Source organism: Camelus bactrianus, chromosome 7, assembly GCF_048773025.1.
Source record: "Camelus bactrianus isolate YW-2024 breed Bactrian camel chromosome 7, ASM4877302v1, whole genome shotgun sequence".
NCBI classification, from domain to species: domain Eukaryota; kingdom Metazoa; phylum Chordata; class Mammalia; order Artiodactyla; family Camelidae; genus Camelus; species Camelus bactrianus.
In genome coordinates, this window is record NC_133545.1 from 60,440,998 (window position 1) to 60,462,516 (window position 21,519).

Consider the following 21,519-nt stretch of genomic DNA (forward strand, 5'->3'; position numbering starts at 1 on the left):
ACAAAGGAGTGCGACAAGGTATCTTTTGGGAGGCTGGATCCTTGGTGTGTGTGTGTCACAGCCTGAGCAAAGGTCATGTGCACGCACGCAGGGCATGGAAGAGGCAGAATGTTCTAAATTAAGGGACCATGTGGGCTTGGCAGTGAGTAGTTCAGTGGTGACTAGTGCAGAATAAAGGCCAGATGGGCTTCCCCAAATATTCTGCTTAGTTTTGAAATCCACCACCTATGATCTTTGCAGAACCCTGACAGAGAGACCCCCATAAGGATTCAGATTGAATTTCCCTCTAGTTTAGTGGAATGTAGACTCAGGGTCAGATTTAATTTGTTTTAGAAAATAAGGAAGTATGACATTCACTCATTTATTTACCCTCTTGTGGAGTAATATTCATGTTGAACACACCTACCTCTTTCAAAAGATAAGAGCCTGCCAAGTAATTTAGATGGATAATTAGACTCAAGAAGTTAAAACCAGAGCAGAAAAAAAAAACCACCACGTCTATTGGCATATGCACATTTTATATAGACAGAACTAAACAAATGGAATGATCATGGCTCATTTGTCAATAAAACAATATTGATTTACATCTAAAAATAATAATACTGCCTTATCAAGGGCCTAGCATCTATGAGCATTCTGCTGAGTCCTCTGCAAACATTTATGTCAACCACACAGCCGCCCTGTAAGGTGGGTGCAGCCATCTGTCGTTGAAGATTAAGAAACTGATACTCAAAAGAGTGAAGTTACCTGCCCAGTGGTCCAGAACTAGACGGTGATGTGCCTAGATTATGAGTCAGGGTGGTTTTCTTCCACGCCTTTGTACTCTGTGTTACGTAACATGGCCTTGTTTATCTACTGACAGCACATTTTGATTACACAACTTCAGGAAAGTGTGATGGCAGCAGAAAACAGAAAATCTGAGATGCGAAAAACATGAAATATTAATAAATAAGGTTGACCAAGATAAGGCAGGCTGGATATTTAAATAAAGCTCACTAATGTGATAATACTCTCCAAACTTAACTATTCAAGAGTGAACAGCTTCAGGAAGGAATGGACAACACTAAAGGATTGTAGGCAGGCTATGGTAGGCAGTAATAGAGCTGGGGAAAAAAATCTGATTTGCGCTTCCTTCAAGACCTAGAATTTTGTGGTTAATTTTGTTGGCAAAACAGACTCTTCCTCTTGTTGTTTTCCTTCCCTAGTATTCTTTCTGGGAAGAAAGGTTGAAAAGTGAAATAATTCTAACCTTCAGAAATCGTATTTCCAAGACCTTTTTGTGTGAAGTTTATCTTTTTTCCAAGGCATTGAGGGTCAGTGATTGTCTTAACCAGGAAGTATTTGGCTAATCAAAGATGCACTTGAAATATGAATAGCTTTGTTAGCTTGCCCTTGGCAGGATTATCAAGTAGACAGATAGCCATTGTATGGGATTCTTCCTATTTTCCCATGCATCCCTTTTCCCCTCCAGTAGCTTCCCGTGTCTCCAGGATATGTTTCTGTTCCATGGTAGTTTCCATTTGGCTTTTAGCTGGCTGTCAGAACCTACTCTCCAAGATGTGAAATGAAGATAATATTAATTGTTAGTAATGTTTTGGTGTGACCCTTTCTCAGGATGTCTGTAAACAATGATCGGAGGCCAAAGAAATGAAGTTATGACAAGTAATAGGGTTGAGAGACTAAAAGGCAGTAGCTACCTATTTGTAAGACTGATTTTAGACTTAGCAGTGGGGTTTTACTGTTAGCTGTGCACAGGTTAATGAGTATGTGAGAGGACTCAGGGGACAGTGTCCTGGGGACTCTTATTCCCACTAGTGCCATTGTTGCTGAGATGCACTGGGTTATCATGCAGATGCAGTGTAGGTGGGGGAGGGGAGGGAAAGGAGGGTCAGGAATAATGTATATCAGCTGGTAATTCTCTTCCACATCTGAGTGCAAAACCCCAGCTTCCCTATGCTCTAGATGAAGCAAGTTAATAAAGACAAGCATAGCATCTCTGGAAAGTGCCCATTCCTGTTGCAGGTGAACTGCTGAAGTAGGTTAATGCTGTCATAGGAGATATGTGAGATGGTTTTTGGAAGATAAGAGAACCAAACCAGAGAGCATACAACTCAGGATATCTTCTACTCAGAAATTAACACTCAATCTCACTCCTGGGCATATATCTAGAGGGAACTCTATTTCGAAAAGATACATGCACCCCAATGTTCATAGCAGCACTGTATATAATACCCAAGACATGGAAGCAACCTAAATGCCCATCAACAGATGACTGGATAAAGAAGATGTGGTATATTTATACAATGGAATACTACTCAGCCATAACAAAGAATAAAACAATGCCATTTGCAGCAATATGAATGGACCTAGAGATCATCATTCTAAGTGACGTAAGCCAGAAAGAGAAAGAAAAATACCATATGATATCAGTCATAGGTAGAATCTAATAAAAGAAAAAAAAGAGGACACTAATGAACTCATCTACAAAATAGAAACAGACTCGCAGACATAGTAAACAATCTTATAGTTACCAGGGGAAAGGAGGTGGGAAGGGATAAATTTAGGAGTTTGAGATTTGCACCACATATATAAAAATAGATTAAAAAACATATTTCTTCTATATAGCACAGGGAACTATATTCAATATCTTGTAATGACCTTTAATGAAAAAGAATAGGAAAATGAATATGTGTATGGATATGCGTGACTGGGACTTTATGCTGTACACCAGAAATTGACATGTTATAACTGACTATATACTTCAGTCCAAAGAGATAGAGAGAGAGAAAGAAAGAAAGAAAAGAAAAGATAACAGTCACTTGTTAATACTATAACCTCAAGACAAGACAAACTTCCAGAAACTAAAGCAGTTTATCTTTTTTAGTCAGCCAACCAGCTTTTATTGAAAGATTCTACAGTGAAAAGGCAGGTAATATATTGTGTGCAAGGATACTATACTGAATAAAACCTGATCCTTGTTCCCAGGAACTTTACTTTCTAGTAGGAAATGAACAAATGAACAGAAGGTTGCAGTCCAAGTGTGGAAAACATCACAGTGGAGGGAGTCACAGGTGACCATATTAGTACATAAAATGGGTACTGGAACCAAGAGAGATTGAGAAGAGTGAGAGGGTAGCACCCAAGTCACCTCTAAGAGCCCATGATACTCAGCCAAGCGGAGGTGAGGGTGGTGTGGGAAAGTCGTGGGTTGCCAAGAAGCTGGGTAACAGCATGTGCTCCGGCATGCAGGTGAATAAGTCTGGCACATTTCAGGAACTGCTGCACACCTGGAATGAAGAGTGAAGAGTGGGAGCCATAAGACTTGAATTGAGGCTGGAGCCAAGATGTGGAGAATTTGGGATCTAGGCCAAGGAGCTTGGGATTTATACTGCCAGCCCTAGAGGACCTTTCAAGGGTGATAAGCAGGGGCATAATAAGGTCAACTTTCCATTTTAAAAAGATGACTGTCAGCAGTGCAGAGAATGTAGTGGAACAAAGTTGACCTATTAGGAAGCTATTCTAGAAATCCAGGAGAGAGTTCTAGAGTTTGAAAGACTCAGGATCAATTGGATTTGAGGAGTAAGGAAAAGAAAAGCATCAAAGATAACTCCAAGGTTCCTACTTTGGGTACTTGGGGGATGGAAGTGCCATCCATTGAAATAGAAATGTAGAAAATGGAGATTTAAGAGAGAAATTTCCAGATCAGTTTGAGACATGTCAAACATGAGAAATGAAAAAGCCAGGTAGAAGTGTCCCATATACAGGTGAATACAGGGGTCTAGAAATTGGGAGAAAAATTTGGGCTTGATTTAGAGATGGGAGAGTCAAGGGCATGTGGGTGGAAGCTGAAGGCATGGCACTAGTGTGGATTATGCAGGGAGAATGGGTTCTTTGCCATGAGAAACAGCCAAGGTCAGGTGGAGCCTGGGGAGTAGCCACATCCAGGATAGAGGTGGGAAGGAGATTAGGGCAAAAGGAAACCAAGAAAGGGTGTTCAGAGAAAAAAGTGAGAGAAAAAATTTTTTCAAAAAACTTAACCACCCATATTCAATATGATTTTTTAAATTGCTTTATTCAATTTGCTGGATTCTCCCAATGTCTATGGTAGAAAAAGCACTAAATCTTTCAGGCCATCAAAATACCATATATAGGTAAATCTTGATTAGCTGGAATGCTTAGAAAATAGAAAGCTCTGATTAATTTAATTTTCAGGTAACTAGTTAGGGATTCGTTTCAAATTTCAGTGTAGTGAATGTGATTAAATCTTTCTCTGTCCTCTGTCCTGTTTTCAGTGCCTGTTGCTTATTATTCCATTGACTCAAATTTGTCTTTTCTTTGGCTTTGTTCTACTGTTCTTTCACCTGTTCTTCTCTATCCTCCCTTGATTGCCTTTGACATACTAGTAACCCATCACCCCAGGTAACCATTTTCCATGTGTTCCATTTACTGTAGCTCTGCAACAAGCCACCTCAAAACTTAGTAACTTAAAATGACAACAGTTATTTTGCCAATGAGTTTGCAGTTCTGGCAGGACTCTGTGGACACAGGCAGCTCATCTCTGTTCCATTTGCATCCACTAAGGTGACTTAAAAGGCTGGGAACTGAAGTCGTCTGAGACTCTTCCACGATCGTTCTCTACCTTGTATCTCCATAGTTTCTCCTCTGCAGCTTCAAAGTAGCCAGACTTCTTGCATTTAGGTTCAGGGATCCCAAGGTACATGTCTTGAGAGAGAGAGGAGAGAGCAATGGGAGATTTGGTTATGACTTTACTTTGTATGTCAGGTGTTATCACTTCCACTTCATTCTCTTTGTCAACGCAGTCACAAATGTCCAGCCAGGTTCAGGAGGAGAGAATACAGACCTCAACTCTTGATGGAAAAGTATGAACATCACATTTTAACAAAAGCATGTGGCTTTGATCCATAATGTTCCTACCATATTTGTAAATTACAGTTGGCCACAGTTGCCTTCACCCTCAGTGCTGCCTGCTTGGGACCACACCACATGTGGGTCTATCTCTCTACTGGGAACCATGCGATCCCCTGTTTCATCCTGTTCTCAGTCCTTTCTGATATGCTTCTTTCCATAGAAAAATGCTCACAGCCAGCCCTCAATGAGAAAGAGATCTGACTAAAATCTTTCAAATTCATTTATATTCAATAGTTCATCCTAAGACCTACTGCTTTTATAACAGAGAACAATTAGTAATTTCCCAATTTGATTGAAGAATAATAGATTTTTGTAGGCCTGAACAAGTTGGAGGAGAGAAATGCTTGGCAGACAGGCCTTTAAGAGACCTTCACAATGATGACTTTACAAATGTTATCACTTGGTCTGTATATCAATCTTCTGTGGGAAGTAAGGCTGAATCCCTCAGGACGTGCCCTAGGGGTTGTTATTTAAAGAATAAATCTAGTATATGACGTTATTTTATAGTCATTTGCCTTTGTCTCCTGAAAATGGACTTCTAAAAAGAGAATTTAGTATTTCAGGTGTCTGGCTCAGGTTTTACTGTAGAGTAGCATGCCTGTGGGATTCCTGACAGTTAATATAGTTTCCCAAGTAAATAGTTGAAAAAGTTAAGGTAGTTTCCAAAAGAAGTTCAAAATCTTGACTGTGTGTGAGATTTACTTTTTTTAAGCCTTCATACATGCATCTTTCTGATCCTTCACTTCTTTTGCAGAAAATGGTGCTGAAGATATTGACATTCTTCCTAGTGGGCTGGCTTTTATCTCCACTGTGAGTATTTTCCATGCCCCTCAGATGCTCACATCAATAGCTGTATAGACTGCACATTAATGCTGCCAACTAGAGCTGCCAGATGGACCCCTAAACACTCATCCCACCCATGGGTAAACCAGTCAACTGAAAAAGCCAAAAAGAACTCCGGAGGGCTAATTAGGACACCACAGGAATGCCCAGGCTTGCCTGCCCCATGGTGGGCAGCTAGCTCCCTGTCAGCAGTTACATGCCCAGTAGGGTCTCAATAAATGGATATTGAATTCCATTCGATTCCTAGACTAGGCTCCAGATCTGCTCTGCTGTTGGCTGCCCTCATCACTGCCCTACTGGCTGGGCCTTCATCTTCTCACTAACTAGCATTCCTCTCTTCAGGCCTGCCTGTGTTTGGGGCTCAGTAAATGTTTGTGGATTGAAATGTTAACCATGGTACTCAATTCAGAACCATGAGCATTTTCCATCTTGGGTTCCTTGCTGTTCAAAGAGAAGCTCTTTCAAAGAGAAGTAGGGGGAAACTGACATTTTATTACCAATACCACCTTCACAGGTTTGAGATGATCAGGAAGCTAGGCAAGGACTGAATGTCAATAAATTAAAATGTATATGTTGTGAAGATGTTGAAAATTATCGTGTACTTATTAAATGAACTGCAGTTTGGAATGGAACCTAGGATTTTGAAAAAAACTAGATTGACTGCATTTCCAATGTGAATTCTGATCACTGGAGTTGAGTATTTTAATATTCCATTTTGGCCAATAAAATACTACCAAATAACATAAATTTCAAAAATCTGTATCTTTTTGGCCAAAAAGGGGGCACATAAAATAATCCTTAATAGCCCTCATTTCTAAATTCTTAAGTATAATCAGGGTCTCATTTGGATCTTAAATTGCTGCTGGTGGTGGTATATGTGGGGGTGGGTGGGAGGAATTTTATTTCTTTAGTTTTCCTCCAAAACCAAAAGTAAAACAAAGCTGTCTAGAAACCTTTTTCTTCGTTGGCTTAAATTATCTATTGTCAATTTAGATTTTCAATGTTATGCCAAATAGACCTTTAAAAAGAATTACTTATAGCTAGGAGATTTCTTTGCCATTAGGAAATAATATTTGTAGTTCCTACTATATGTTTCTTTTCTATTTTCACTAGAACTAAATGTTCTGAAGTCTTGCTATACAGAAAGTAGAGATTTTTATCACAAATAATTCCATGAGAAATGTTAGCTCTTCTTGTAAAATAATAAACAACTCATCCTTATAGAATAAGGATAATATTCTTTGCTTGTTTTTAATCTTTCTGTACTGTGATAAATTCAAGTCCTTGTTCTTGGTTCTTGCCATCCTAGAACATGTTTGGAAGCTGCTGATTTAGAAAGTAATTCTGTGCAAGAGATATTTTTAGTCTATTTAGTGGTGCAAGCAGGCTATTTGCGTCCTTACTTTGGAACTTGGCATGCTCTTTGCTGCAAGATTACTCTTCACATGTAACTCCTAGTTCTCTATGAGAGCTCGCTGTGGTGGCACTCAAATTCCTCAGGAAAATCTCTAACATTCTCTTTCTGGGCGAGGTGGCTCTTCTCTGGTCCCTTACATTCCCTGTGCTTAGGCTCTTAGATGCCACACTATGTCTGATGCGCTTGCTGCCTCCCTGGATTTCAGTCCTTTTGAGACTAGGACTTTGGCGTGTTTGTTGCCACACTTAGCACCTAACACACTACCTGACATACACAGGTGCTTGACTATTTACTGAGTGTATGTACTGGTGAATGAGGGCAGTGGGGGGAATTCAGAGCCTGTCCACACATACTTGTAGTCTATTGGTGGAAATGAGATGCCTGCACTTCTGGGTGATTTTCAGTGGTGAATGGTATCAAAAGAATTGCTTGCAATCACTTGCCCCAGATTTTTACTCACTACCTTAAACAGAAAACCAGGTGAGTATGAAGCCATTCCTTAGAAGAATTTCATTCATCATGACACATAATGTAGGCCAGGTTTGTCTGCCATGCCCCACCCTGAGTTCCCTATCAAATCATTTCCATTTCTACATCACCTGCCCTCACATTCCCCCAAGCCCCCGAGGTACTTGCTGTGGGGTCCTGCCTTGAGCTGCCTTCCTGAGCAATATTCTCTACTGTGAAGTCTGTCTTTATGGTGTGGCAGAAAGAGGCTGTACAATTAGTGGTCTGAGTTATTTAGACAATTCGCTTCTCTGAGCCTAATTTTCCTCACGTGAAAAGGGGAGATTTTCCTCAGATGAAAAAGAGAAGGATTAGATGTCTCTGACTTTTTTTTTTTAACCTGTGCTGCCATTATCTGTGCCACAAGGCTTGATGACAGATTGACTGTAGAGGAAAGGGTAGACTTGGAGAGTGAATTTTATGGCCTGATATTAGGGAGAGCAGGATTCCCTTAACTGAGAAGAAGCAAAGATTTGAGGAGAGAATGTTGATTTCAGTTTTGACCATTTGGTTGTGAGCTGCCCTTAGGAAGAACCCGAGATGCAAGCTAGGGCTCCAGAGAGAGGTTCCAGGAAAATGTGCAGATTTGAAAATTACTGGTATTGAAGAAATACCTGAAACTTTATGAATAAGATGTATAAGGAAAGAGTATAGAATGAGAAGGAAAGAAGGATGGATGAGGACAAAAGGAGGAAAACTCATGAAGAGAAGCAGGAATTCTTTCTGGAAATCCTACTTTCTAACTTTTTGACAAGAAAAAATCTTCTATCGTAGTGTCAAATGCCACACAGATACAAATAAGGAAATGTAGAAGGGTTATCAAGTGAGACATTTTGGAGGCCAATGATATGACCTTTAATGGAGGCATTTCTATAAACTGGTAGAATACTGGCTCCAGGGAATTAAGAGTTGGAGCAATTCAAATCAGACAACGGGTCAAGTGATGTTTCTAAGAAATTTGACAGTTAAAGGAAGGTGAGAAAAATGCCTGGTTGAAGAAGTAGTAAAGTTGGAGAAGATTTGTAGCAAGGAAGGAGAAATGAGCACTTTTTCAGGCAAAAGAAGAGGGCATTTATGAAGAATGAGTGGTAAAGCAAGTGAAAGAGGATATGATTTCTAAAGATAGGCCCTAGGGAACAGGGAACCAAATAAACTAGTGTTGGAGTCAACTTAAGAACAGAAGAAGGATACCCTTCCCTTAAGAAAAGATGGAGAAAGGAAGAGCATTGATAAAACTGAAGAATCAATAAGAGGAAATTCATGTTGAATGGTGTGGGGTTTTTCTCCAGAGAAACAGGAGGTGAAGTTATCCATTGAGAATAGAGGACGATGGTGTGGGCTCTGGCAGATAATGAAATAAATTTAGAATAGATACTTGGAGATATGCAATAGATTACCTGTTAGAATGAACACAGATATTGACAAATGGTATTGAGTTGTTGAAGTTGGGAGGATAACTTTGCAGTGTTTTTCAAACTGATTTTAGACTAGCCCTACATAAGAGCTAGAACAGGCCTAAGGGACTTTCCAGGGAATTTGATAAGGAAGCAGTAAGTGAAGAGTTCAGTGTCCTTAGAAGACGGGCTCTTGACTTATGATGGCAGATTCAAGGTCTGGCAGATGTTTGTGTCTCAGGGCATGAGGGTCTCTCCTCTAGCTGTGGTGGCTCAAGAAAAGGGAATAGCTCTTCCTTGGATGAGTTTCATCGGTGCGCCTGCTGTCTATGGGAAAGTGAGTTTTCCCATAAGATTTAGGCATAGAAGAACTGTTCTAAGAAAAGCTTGCCGATATAGGTGGGGTTGTTTGAAACTGAAAATTGACTCCCTCAGGGGTAGGCAGTGGAAGGGCCAAGGATAGTATAATTATAAGTGTGTATGTGTGTGTTTATAAGAAAGAAAGGGGAGGGGGGAGACAGGGAGAAGGTAGAGTAGGAAGAAGGAAGACGGAGGAAGATAAAGAGAGAATTTAAATTGATTATAAATGGAAATGGGGATATAAGAAAAGACGCAAGGTTGTTGATACTGAGTGATGGGAAATGGATACAGAGAGGAAGTGGGCTGAGTTTTGTAACTGGTGTAAAGTAAACCGACCCCAAGTTTTGACACAGTGACCTGGGATGCAGCCAAGACCCAGTACGTGCAGCATGCCTGTTATTGGTTGATAAACACTTGGTCCTTGCAATAGAAAGAGCCACTCTCCAAGTTATACTGGAATGAACTTTTTGCAATATTTGGAGAAAAGGATTCACATCCAAATCTTCAGACATATCTATAGAAACAAAATAGGTCAGAAATAGTCAACTCTATGAAACTGGTTCCACTATGTTAATTCTTAGCTGATTCTGCTCTTTGTCACTACATAATATAATGGATGTAAGAGTGGGAGAATGCAATGGAACTATGTACCCCTCTCTCTGCTTTGAGGAAGGTTACTTATAGAATATCAGGACTAGAAAGAATCTGAGCAATCACATATTTTAACTTCCTCATTTTATAAATGAGGAACTGGAAGCACAGGCAGGCCAAGGGACGCCAACAAAGTCACACAGCTTAGTCTTTTTTTTGGCTTAGCCCCTTCTCTCTATATTAAAAGTTGAATATAGGATCATCCCGTATTCCCATTCTCATTCCAATGGCTCAGATCGCATTGGTAATCCCTCCTGACAGAACCCAATAGAGTGAAAAATCCCCCAAATCCAAAAGAAATTTAGAGCTTTAAACATTTCTGTTAGGCCTTGAGATTTTAGCTTTCATATGAAACTTTGTTTTGATATTATATATGTGCATCCTTATTCTCTATTTTTAAAAGGGATTAAAATATCCAGGTATGCCAGACTTTGCACCAGATGAGCCAGGACAAATCTTCTTGATGGATCTCAATGAGCAAAACCCAAGGGTCCAGTCACTAAACATCAGTGATGGGTTTGACAGAGCATCATTTAATCCACATGGAATCAGTACTTTCATCGACAAAGGTAAAGCTTGAATGCTTAAGAATAAGGGGGAAATGACAGAAATACAAATGACTCATCCTCAACTACTCAACATGTATGTGAAATGAGGGAAGATGCTATTTTACCCTAAGGATGTATATTTGTAAGATAATAAATGTGTATCAAAACATTTTTTAAAATCACATTTAAAGAAAGGAGACTAGACTGTGGTCACACCCTTTTTCTCCTACCCACCTTTCTTCTCATTTGACCATCAAAACCAGTTTAAATATTGTTCTCAGAAATCTAACATATGAACTAAAGGCTCTTTGAAAATAATCATGTGACATTAAAAAACAACATAAAAGAAAGCAATAGATAAACATCCATCAAAATTAAAAACTTCAAAAGACACCATCAAGAATGTGAAAAAACCCAAACAATAAGAGACAATATTTGCAAATCCGATATCTGATAAGAGGCTTGTATCCAGAATATATAAATAATTCTTACAGCTGAACAACAAAAATACCAATAACCCAATTAAAAAATGGACAAAGGATCCTAGTAGACATCTTTCCAAAGAGATATGCAAATTGCCTATAAATACATGAAAAGATACTGAATATCTTTGGTTTGATTAGGGAAATGCAAATAAAAACCATCACAAGTTACTACTTCACACACACTAGGGTAGCTGTAATAAAAAAAAAACAGACAATAAAAAATGTTGGCAAAGATGTAGAGAAATTGGCATTCTTACACTTTGCTGGTAGGATTGGGTGCAGACACTTTTGAAAGCAGTATGGTAGTTCCTCCAAATGTTAAATATAGAGTTACTGTATGATGCAGAAATTCTACTCCTTGGTGTGTATCCAAGAGAACTGAAACTATAGGTCCATGCAAAAACTTACACACCAGTGTTCATAGCAGCGCTCCTAATAACCAAAAGGTGAAAATAATCCAGACTCCCATGAAATGATGAACGCATAAACAAAAGGTGGTAAGTTTATACAGTGGAACGTTGTTCAGCAATAAAAAGAAATGAAGTACTGATGTGTGCTAGACGGATGAACATGGGTGAACCTTGAAAACATTATCCTAAGTGAAAGAATTCAGTCACTATGGCCACATTTTGTATGATTACATTTTTGTTTAGTGTCTAGATTAGGCAAATTTATAGAGACAAAAAGTAGATTAGTGGTTGGCAGGGACTTGGGGAGTGGGGAATGGGGAGTGGTGGCTGATGGATATGGGGTTTCTTTTCGGGGTGGTGGAAATGTTCTGGAACTAGATAGTGGTTATGGTTGCACAGCTCTGTGAATACACTAAAACCCCCTAAATTGTACATTTTTAAAGTGTGAGTTTAATGGCAAGTGAAATATCTCAAAAAAGCTGTTATAAAAAACAAAAACAGTTATTAATACATTGTATATGCTTTACATTTTTTCCAATATTATTTTTTACTTTATAGTTTATCATTTCAGGCTAAACTTAATTTTTAAATATTCGTGGGTCCATAGATCATGCAGAAATAAGAACAGTGAAACCTCACTAATAGTAGCTCCATGAAGGGAAGGCCAAATGGAAGTGTTGCAATTTAGAATTGTTAAAGAAATTTTTAAAGAAATTTTTAAAGAATTTTTAAAGAAATGGTGTTTTAATTCTTCCAAATACACAGCAAAGTTACCATGCATTGTTGAGTATAAATTTGCAGAGTGATTTCAATGAAAAAAGGAATGATTAATAATTATTTCAATCTACTTATCCAGTCAATCTGTGTTTAATTCCTTTGGTCTGCACCAACACAGGCTTCTTTACTTTTAAATAAGTGGATACTTTTCAAAATGCTTGAATACTATTTTACTAAGTAGGTTAAATATTCTCCTGGAATCTAATATATGCTGTTTATTTGCTTAGCAAGCCCTTCTTTAAAAGATAATAGTACCTAACAGTTTTGTATTGCTTTACAATTTACAAAGCATTTTCATATGTAATTTATTTATTCCTCAGAATAAAACCCTGGGCCCAGCCTTGACTCTCCCTCTCTCCTCGCCCCATTCAGTCAACTAGTTACAATGTTCTGTCCAATTTACCCCTCAAATATATCTCTAAGCTCATCATCTTGCTCCATCCTCACTGTACCATCCACTCCAAGTCCCCAGTGTGTCTTTCCTGGATTCTACAGTGCTCTTTCCCTCTTACACCACCAATCCATTTTAATAAGCAAGCCTGATTTTTTTATGTAAATCTGATCATGTCACTCCCTTCTAAAAATTATCCGTATTGTTCCTATTACTCTGAAGATAAACCCTAAATCTCCAGAGTGGCCTGACTTCCTAGGCGCTACCCTCCCCACACCTTCTGGCATCTGGGTACTCTCACCAGCCTCACTGGACACCATTGTCTGCCTGACTCTCTGAACCAGCCACACTGGATTTCCTTTGGCCTTATATAATGCTACATGCCTCAGGGCCTTTGCATCTGTGTTCCCTCTGCCTGGAACTTCTGGCTTCTTCTTCCTTATCATTCAGACCTCAGCTTAAATGTCACCTCTCAGAGAAGTCTTCCCACCATCTCATTTCAGGATGTGAACCTTGTTATATTTCGTCCAATATACTTTTCTTTCAGCACTCATCAAAATGGTAATTAATGCTTTTTATTAATGTCAAAAGATAACAACCTTCTTTCCCTCTCCCACTGTTGCCCTATAGAGAACTCCTTCTCATCTCTAGATCCAAGCTTAACTGTCACTTTTCAAGTGCATGCAACTCCATGAAGAAGGCATGTCTCCCCACTACCATTTACTCTTATTTACTAATTATTTTCTCTCTGTTTTATTCTCTAGAACAATGTGACTTGTTTATTGTTGGATTCTAAGAGTCTGGAACAGTATTTGCTGCAAATTAGGGGCTCTATGAACATGTGTTAAATAAATGAATGAATGAACGCTACAAGACAGGCAGGGCAGATATTAATACTCAGTTTTATAGATGGTGAAATGGAGTTCAGAGAAATGTGGTGCAATGTGACTTCATTTCTATCATTAGGAAATGGCACTAGAAATAGAACCCAAGTTGTCTTACTTCTAATCCTACGTCCTTTACTCAGGTGAAATTTGTGCTCCTGGCTCTGTTTAAATAATTTTAGTCACCACCTTTTTGCCTGACATCCAACTAGACTTATCATGCTCTATTGGAGAGAGTGTAATGAGTGATCAGATTAACCTGGAGCTATTTTATTGCATGGGATGGTGTTAGAGGTAGAGTCTGTTGGGGAGAAGGGGATAGAGGCGTTGAGGATTGTTTTGGGGTTTTTGTTTGTTTGTTTTTGGTTTTGAGATGGGATCTGTTTACAAATTAACCCTCAGGCATATAATCAGGCTTTCAGAAGTTGAGTATATTATGATTGACATCTTATTGTTAGTGATCTCCATTAATTATATATTTAATTCATAAGGCCAAAACATTACACATAAATTGGCATGAATGAGAAGGCAGAGAACAAGTCTTCTCCGCAAGCATCTCTTACATGAAAAGAGGTCTTAAGAAGAGCGTAAAGCCAGGGCAGCATGTATATTTTTCATGCTGTGTCCAGCATGAATGTCTGGTTGAAGGGCCATTTGGGAGCTAAATCCTACTCCAGTTCTGCTTGCCAGGTCCCTGGAAAAGAGTTGACAGTTCCTGGAACAGAATTGGGTCAGATCAAAAGACAGATTCGTTGGTGAGGGTGTCCTTTTCCTTAGTTTGGGTAAAGGTGCCTGCATGTTTTCAGGGGCCCTACGTATGAGTCCCACATCTCAGAGCTCCAGCTTGCACCATTGTATGACTGGAAACCCAATCAAGAAGGGCATCCGGGGAGGCAAATGCAGATCAAGCCTTGCAGTGGGAGCATGGGGTCAGGGTCTTTCAAACTCCAGAGCTCATCTGACCTAGCGCTCCTACTAGGTCAGGAAACAGTATTCTGAGATGCCAGAGTACTATCCCCAATCCTGTTTACAGCAGTTCACATTCCAGAATGAAAGCAGAGAGGTGAGCATTCCTTAGGTTGGTCAAACCTAGAATCAGCTAATCTATTTTCTCCTACATTCATATTTACATTCCATGTCTGTTGGGTTCACAAAAAACTAAATATCTTTACTGCAACCTCAGGTAGTCGACTTGTATCAGGGGTTCATACTCTAGCTGGGAAATGTTCTTTGAAGAATTTACATAGGCCTGACTCTTGAACATGTGTTGCAATGTAGGCAATTCCCACAGAAAAGAATTCTCAGCAAAGCTTTGCTTGCTTGTACCTACTTCTCTTGCTGAAGGGCCACCCTGAGAAACCACATCCGTGTTTATGCACCATTGTAGCTCTGTTTCTTCCTGTTAGCGAGGGTGTGCAGGTGAGACTGAAGAGGGCATTGCAGAAACCTCTGGGCTTGGCTCTGCCACTGGGTGGTGATGAAATTGCTGACAAGTCATTAACCTTCTGAGTGTCAGTTTCTTCAAGAAAATGGGGATTCTGGCATTGGTCTGACTTACTTATCAGATGGGTTGTGGGGATCAAATGCAAGATGTATAAGGAAAATCCTTGGACATGACCAAGTTCTACACTAAGTCTAATAATAATTGCAACAGAAGCAAACTTCTTGGAAATTATGCCTTTTTTCCACTTTAGACCAAACTGTGTATCTCTATGTTGTGAATCATCCCCACATGGATTCCACAGTGGAGATATTTAAATTTGAGGAACAGCAGCATTCTCTGGTACACCTGAAAACTATAAAACACAAACTTTTGAAAAGGTATGGAATTAAAATATTTTGCACTTCTGTTTATTTTACGCCTCTGTGGTGAGCTTTGTTTTCTTTAGTTCAGCAGGCTTTCTTAAACTTTTGTTTTGTAGCATTTTTTTCAAAGGCTTTCTAAAGGTTCCCATTGTGACACTGCCCAGCATCTCACTAGAAATTGCTGTATTTGGTATTGAATAGCTTTATAGTCTCCAACTTTTTGAAAGCATTTTAATCCCATAAAGGTGCTCAATTAGATTCCCAGCTCTAATTCCATCCTCTCTACCACAACAATGCAGTTCCTGCTCTTGGGTTCTTTAAACACCTACACCCTTTAGTTGTCCTGGTAGGTCGTGTTCTGAAAGCCATACCCACTGGCTGTTATAACCATCCTCCAGGCAGGCCATTCCTTTGTTCAATCAAAGTTTTAAAGTAGAATTTGAAAAAAAGGCCTGTAGGCACATATAAAAATTCACATTTATTAAGCACTGACCATGTGCTAGGCACTGTGCCAAAATACCTAATTCCATTCCATTCTCACAACTGCCTGTAGTAATAGGCCGGAGTAAACAGAGACTTAGAGCAGTTTGGGGTTAAGTGACTTGCCAAGTTACATAATTTGTAAGTGGCAGAACCAAGGTGTAAACCTAGATCCCTCTGAATTCAAAGCTGGGCTCTTAATCACTGAGATGAACATCATTCTTACTGTATTGAGGAAAACTAAGTTTACTGGCTAGGTTGTCTATTTCAAGCCTATAATAAGCAATAAAGAATCTTTTATAAAATGGACTTGATGCTGAAAGACCGGTTCTAAAACAGTGGAAGTTAACCTTTCCATGAGAAGAGCAGGGAAAGAAAAGAAAGGAAGTCCATCTTCTCTCCTTTGCTGTCTTTCTCAACAACCCGTATGAATTTCTCCCTGCAGAATTTGGGGGCAACAAAAGCAGAGGTAGAAGTTGGAGAAGTGGAAGTTGTTGACTTTCCACATGAGGCAGTGTGCTGGGCTCTGAGGCACAGTGGGGACCAGGACTGCTACGGGGTGACTGAGAAACTGGTGACAAGTCACTTAACCTGTGCTTCAGTGTTCCTTAGCAAAATGGGGATTCTCTCACTGGCCTGATGATGTGAGGATCAAATGCAGTAACACGACCCCATGGGAAGAGTTCCTCAGAAAGCACAGCCCCAGGGAAAAGTGAGACACAACTACCTTCTTAGGGAGCACCAGCCCAGGAAGCAGAAGGCAGAGACCAGCTTGAGGCAGGGATTGGGGGTGTTATGGGTTAAATGGTGTCCCCTCAAAAAGATAAGTTGAACTTTTAACCCCTTCTTTGGAAATAGGATCATTGCAGATATAATTAGTTAAGATGGGGTTATATTGGAGCAGGGTGGGCCTGTTGTCCTTGTAAGAAGACACACAGAGAGAACGCATGTGAAGACAGAGAGTGAGACTGGAGTGATGCATCTACAAACCAAGGAACGCCTGGGGCTACCAGAAGCTGGAAGAGGCAAGGACAGATCCACCCGTAGAACCTCTAGAGGGAGCATGGCTCTATCAACAATTTGATTTCAGACTTCTGGCCTCCAGGACTATGAGACAATAAATTTCTATTGTCTTCAGCCACCCAGTTTGTGGTGCTTGTTACAGCAGCCCTTGGAAACTCATACGGGAGAGAGTCTATAGCAAATGCATTAGGAAGCCAGCCATTGTTAAGTGCAACTGACTACTTGAAATCATGGGATTGTCCTCCAACAAGAAACAGAAACCTCATTTCAGGACAATCTGGCCCAGATAAGAAAGGGAGAAGAGTTTATCTCTCAGCCCCATTTCCCATTAGTCAAAGGTTTGCCTCAAGGTGTGTGAACTCCTGCACATACCTGGCTGCAGAGTAAACTGGTGATGCAAGGTAAACTGGTGATATCCTGTGCTATGATGTCGACATGGAAGCCTGGAAGTGGGAGCAACAGGCCCATAACAGACATGAGCTAATGTGCTATAAGGTTGCATTGTGGAAAGTCTGCCAGATCCCATGCACACTGGAACAGGGCAGGTGTGGCTTTGAGGATCTAAAGAGGACCCTGAGAGGTACCTTGATTATACACATTGACCAGGCATTTCAAGAGGGTAGAACAAGGTACTATGGAACAAATTATAAGGGAATTTAATTTAATCTATGCCGCCAGGCAATAATTTTTGGAAGGAGGAATGCCTAAGCTGAACCTTAGGCAAAGAAAAGTAGCCTAATGACCTTGGAAAAGGCATTGTACATCAAAACCTCAAAGTATTTCCTAATTCATCCAAATTTTTCTTTCCTAAGTTAAATTTTAAAAGTTCAATCTTTTTAAATATTTTTTGTCAAGTCACCATTTTTTTCTTTTCCAAAATGGAAATGACTGTTTTAATTGTTGTCAGAGTAAGATTTGCTTCATTTAAAAATTCTAATGGTACTGAAGAACGTAAATAAGAAAGAATAACACTCATTGTCCCACCTACACAGAGAAAACATAAAGGTCAGGCTGAACTGGGTCATGCTACAATAACAGAAAAGAAAAACCCTCACATTGTTAATGGCTCAAAACCACAAAGTTTTGTTTCATTTTCTCACTCATGCTGCATATCCAGTGTAGGTGATTCAGGCACTCAATGTTATGTTGTCCTCATGTAGGGCTCTAAAAGGATGACAATCTATTATCAGAAAAGTTGCTGGTTACTGTGGAAAGCTGAGGGAAGGATGGTGGATCTTGTACTGGCTCTTAAAGTCTCCCATCTGGGAAGCCACACACATTACTTCATTTCCTTGGCCAATGCAAGTCACATGGCTGTACCTAACTCAAGGGGCACAGAGAAGCCTAGTCAAGAAGGAAGAGATGCAGAACTGTTGGTGAGCTGCACTATGGCCAACATGACAACTATCATTAACATTTATGAGCCAACAGACTTAGATTTGAGGCTTATTTGTATATTTGTTCATTTTCGCTGACTTCTGTGGAAGGGAGGAGTGAGAAAATAAATGACTAAAAGAAAATCCATCAGGACAATGAAAAATCATGTATTTTCTATGGAAATTTTAATCCATACTAATTTGTGTATACTGTTTCAAACTGATGAACTTATTGATCTTTGAGATTTAATGATTTTTTAATAGTCTATGAAGTTTCTCTCTCTCTCTCTTTTTTCATTTTAGTGTGAATGACATTGTGGTTCTTGGAGCAGAGCAGTTCTATGCTACCAGAGACCACTATTTTACCAACTTCTTCTTGGCACAGCTAGAGATGTTCCTGGACCTTTGCTGGACTTCTGTTCTTTTCTACAGTCCAAGAGAGGTTAAAGTGGTGGCCAAAGGATTTAGTTCTGCCAATGGGATCACAGTCTCACCAGACAAGAAGTAAGCTATTTTATAAATTTTCAACCCTTTTCCCTTGACATTTTACTGGACTCCCTAAAGAACTGGTTACTTCTTGAGGCTTAAATAATCAACAGATGTGTGGAGGGAGCCCATGTGGCCAGGGTTCACACTAAACATGTGATCTTAAGCCAACCATTGCCCTCTCGCGCTTCAGGCTGCCCCAGTGAAATGACAGATTTGGACTCAAGGATATGAGGTTCTTGTTCCAAATCCTTATGTGACTAAAAAGGAGAAAAAATGCACAGTACATCTCCCCTTATGAGGCTAGAAGGTCTTTAACTACTTTACTTATACAATGACTCAAAAGTTCTCATTAGATGGGGAGACCCAACTTAGATTGGGCATTGTGATTGTGTAAGTACAGCAGACTGTTCTATGAGAAAACACTATTTTATGCAGCATGAAATTTTATGAGAAACATTCTTTACAGTGTTTTAAAATGAAAGGTTTTTTAAAAATAAAAGTACCATGAATATTGACATGGAAATGGGAGATAATAAACAGAGATGATTCCTGTAGAAAATGACTCTAAGTGTTCTTCTTTTTAAAAATGATTGTGATTCAGCTTTATGGTCATCTGATACTAGTTTTTGGAAGAATAGACTCTTTTGGCCATATAAGAGGTCCACTTACCCACTGGCCTCCATTCAATTTAAAGAATAAAGTGTGACTCCTAAGTAATGAGACTGAGTTTATATGTCATCTAGAAATACCAATTCCATTACTTTATGGTGATATCTCATAGTCAAAGCTTATTTAAAGCACTTCAAGTGTATTAAAAATACCATTCCATTATCTTCCTTTACTGTGGTTTAGAAAAACATTTCAGTGGCACTTTGACTTACCGTGAATTTTTATACCTCTTCTCCAAAATGAAAGTTTGTGTCATCTCTCATAACTACTTGCTTAAATGTAAATGTTATTTACTTCAAAGGTATATCTATGTAGCTGATGTATTGGCTAAGAACATTCATGTAATGGAAAAACATGACAACTGGGATTTAACTCAATTGAAGGTAAAAGAACCCTGGCTTCCCACACAACCTGTTCTATTATCTTAGCTCCTAAACTTGGCCTGGCTATGTGCTTCTTAAACGAAGGAAACATGACCATTTTAAAAGAATGTTGGTGAGATTATGTTTGCACTTCTAAAATTCAGTAGCAAAGCCCCTTAAAAATACCTTCAGGAGTCAGAAGTAGGTGGTGGGAGGGAGGAGGTAGGGAAAAAAGTCAAAACAATGTCTTCATTACTTCCTCTTTGTTGGAAGGTCATACAGTTGAGCACCTTAGTGGATAACTTAACTGTTGATCCTGACACGGGAGACATTTTGGCAGGATGCCATCCTAATGCCAACAAGCTGCTGAGCTATAACCCTGAGGATCCTCCAGGGTCAGAAGTAAGTTCTTATAATTCTCTGAGCTCACAGGAAAAGCTACAAGAACAAACATTGTTGAGGTGACTTGGGAGAATTTAGCAGGTCATATATGATGTTCCAGAACTGAACAACTCTACAAATGGAAAGAGTAGAGATTTGGGGCAGGATGGGGAGAAACAGCCCATGACCCTTTCAAGTCACCAGGTGCCAGTTTAACATCAGTGCTAAACAACACATCCCATCCTTGCAAAGGCTATACTTGTTATTGGGAATAATAGGAAAATATGAGCTTGATTATTCCTGTTGACCCAGATTACCATATGATATTTCCAATAAGGATGTAGGCTCTGAGCAGGCCCTTAGGCAAAGGGGGAGCCCTAACCATCTTTCACACTGCCCAATAGGAAGCTCAAATGAAAGGGTTTCAAAGACTGAAATCTCGAAATAAAATTAGTTTTTGCCAGCAGGTTCTAATATATATGATAGTGTTGAAGGATGTATCATTTTTAAGATGTTATTTGTGTTATTTAAAATCTCTTCTAAAAACAATAGCATATGCCGTTGAGTTTTCTATGGCATTAAAGACGGAAAGCATTGCAATTTCTACAGCACTTCAAGTTTAAGAATAAAAAAATCTCTAGTGAATTTAAATACAGATATAAATTCTTGGCACACATACTCTGAGAGATTTATTTACAAATATTTATTGAGCACTTATAATGTGCCAGACTTTGTTCTAATGCTTAGGATATATCAGAAAACAAAACATACAAAGATCCCTGCTCTTAGGGTAGGGGACAGACAATAAACATTACATATAAGAAATAAGTAAATTATGAAGTAAGTTTGAAGGTGGGAAGTGCTATGGGAAGTAAAAGCATAACAGTGAAAAGGGATCAGGATTGCTGTGAACAGGGAGATGGCAGGTCTTGGTAAACCCAGAGATCAGGATATTTCATTGAGAAGGTCAGGTATGAATAAAGATGGAATGTTTGAATGTAGGTTTGAGGAGTTGGGAAATTGAGATTCAAATCCTACCCTGGTAATTGGCCCAGTGGGTAAAGTAGAACATATAGTTATTCTGCTTCTAAGATTACTGTTCTTCAGTTAAAAAAAAAAAAATCAAAAGATATAAACAGAAATAAAAGTCCTACCCAAGCCTAAAGCCTGAAGAATTGTTACCCTAAGCTAGCAAGGTACTCTTGTCTCAGATATGTGCCCCCAAAAATGACACATACAACTTTTCTACAAATGCCCAATAACATCATCTGCTTTAAGAGAATGAACATATGACCTATAGGATGATTTGAAAATTGTTTAGGCTCTTTTTCATGTCT

The 21,519-nt window shown here is 39.3% G+C and overlaps 1 protein-coding gene and 1 long non-coding RNA gene across 10 annotated transcripts in view; one reads left to right on the plus strand and one right to left on the minus strand.

The window, feature by feature from the left end:
- The window catches only part of PON3 (paraoxonase 3), a 34,741-nt gene that overhangs the window by 2,928 nt on the left and 10,294 nt on the right, over positions 1-21,519 (plus strand). For all 8 annotated transcript variants that reach the window (XR_012508205.1, XR_012508207.1, XR_012508209.1 and 5 more), the window contains exons 3-8: positions 5,684-5,739; positions 10,505-10,670; positions 15,291-15,417; positions 18,585-18,785; positions 19,741-19,822; positions 20,075-20,203. Coding sequence is in view for 4 of the 8 variants with exons in the window: in XM_074367470.1 (XP_074223571.1) it covers positions 5,684-5,739; positions 10,505-10,670; positions 15,291-15,417; positions 18,585-18,785; positions 19,741-19,822; positions 20,075-20,203 (761 nt within the window). In the remaining 4 variants the exon portion in view is untranslated. The remainder of the gene's footprint in view (positions 1-5,683; positions 5,740-10,504; positions 10,671-15,290; positions 15,418-18,584; positions 18,786-19,740; positions 19,823-20,074; positions 20,204-21,519) is intronic.
- LOC141578172 (uncharacterized) overlaps positions 4,054-21,519 on the minus strand; it is a 32,892-nt gene continuing 15,426 nt past the window's right edge. For both annotated transcript variants that reach the window (XR_012508212.1, XR_012508211.1), the window contains exon 2: positions 4,054-4,722. This is a non-coding gene — a long non-coding RNA (uncharacterized LOC141578172). The remainder of the gene's footprint in view (positions 4,723-21,519) is intronic.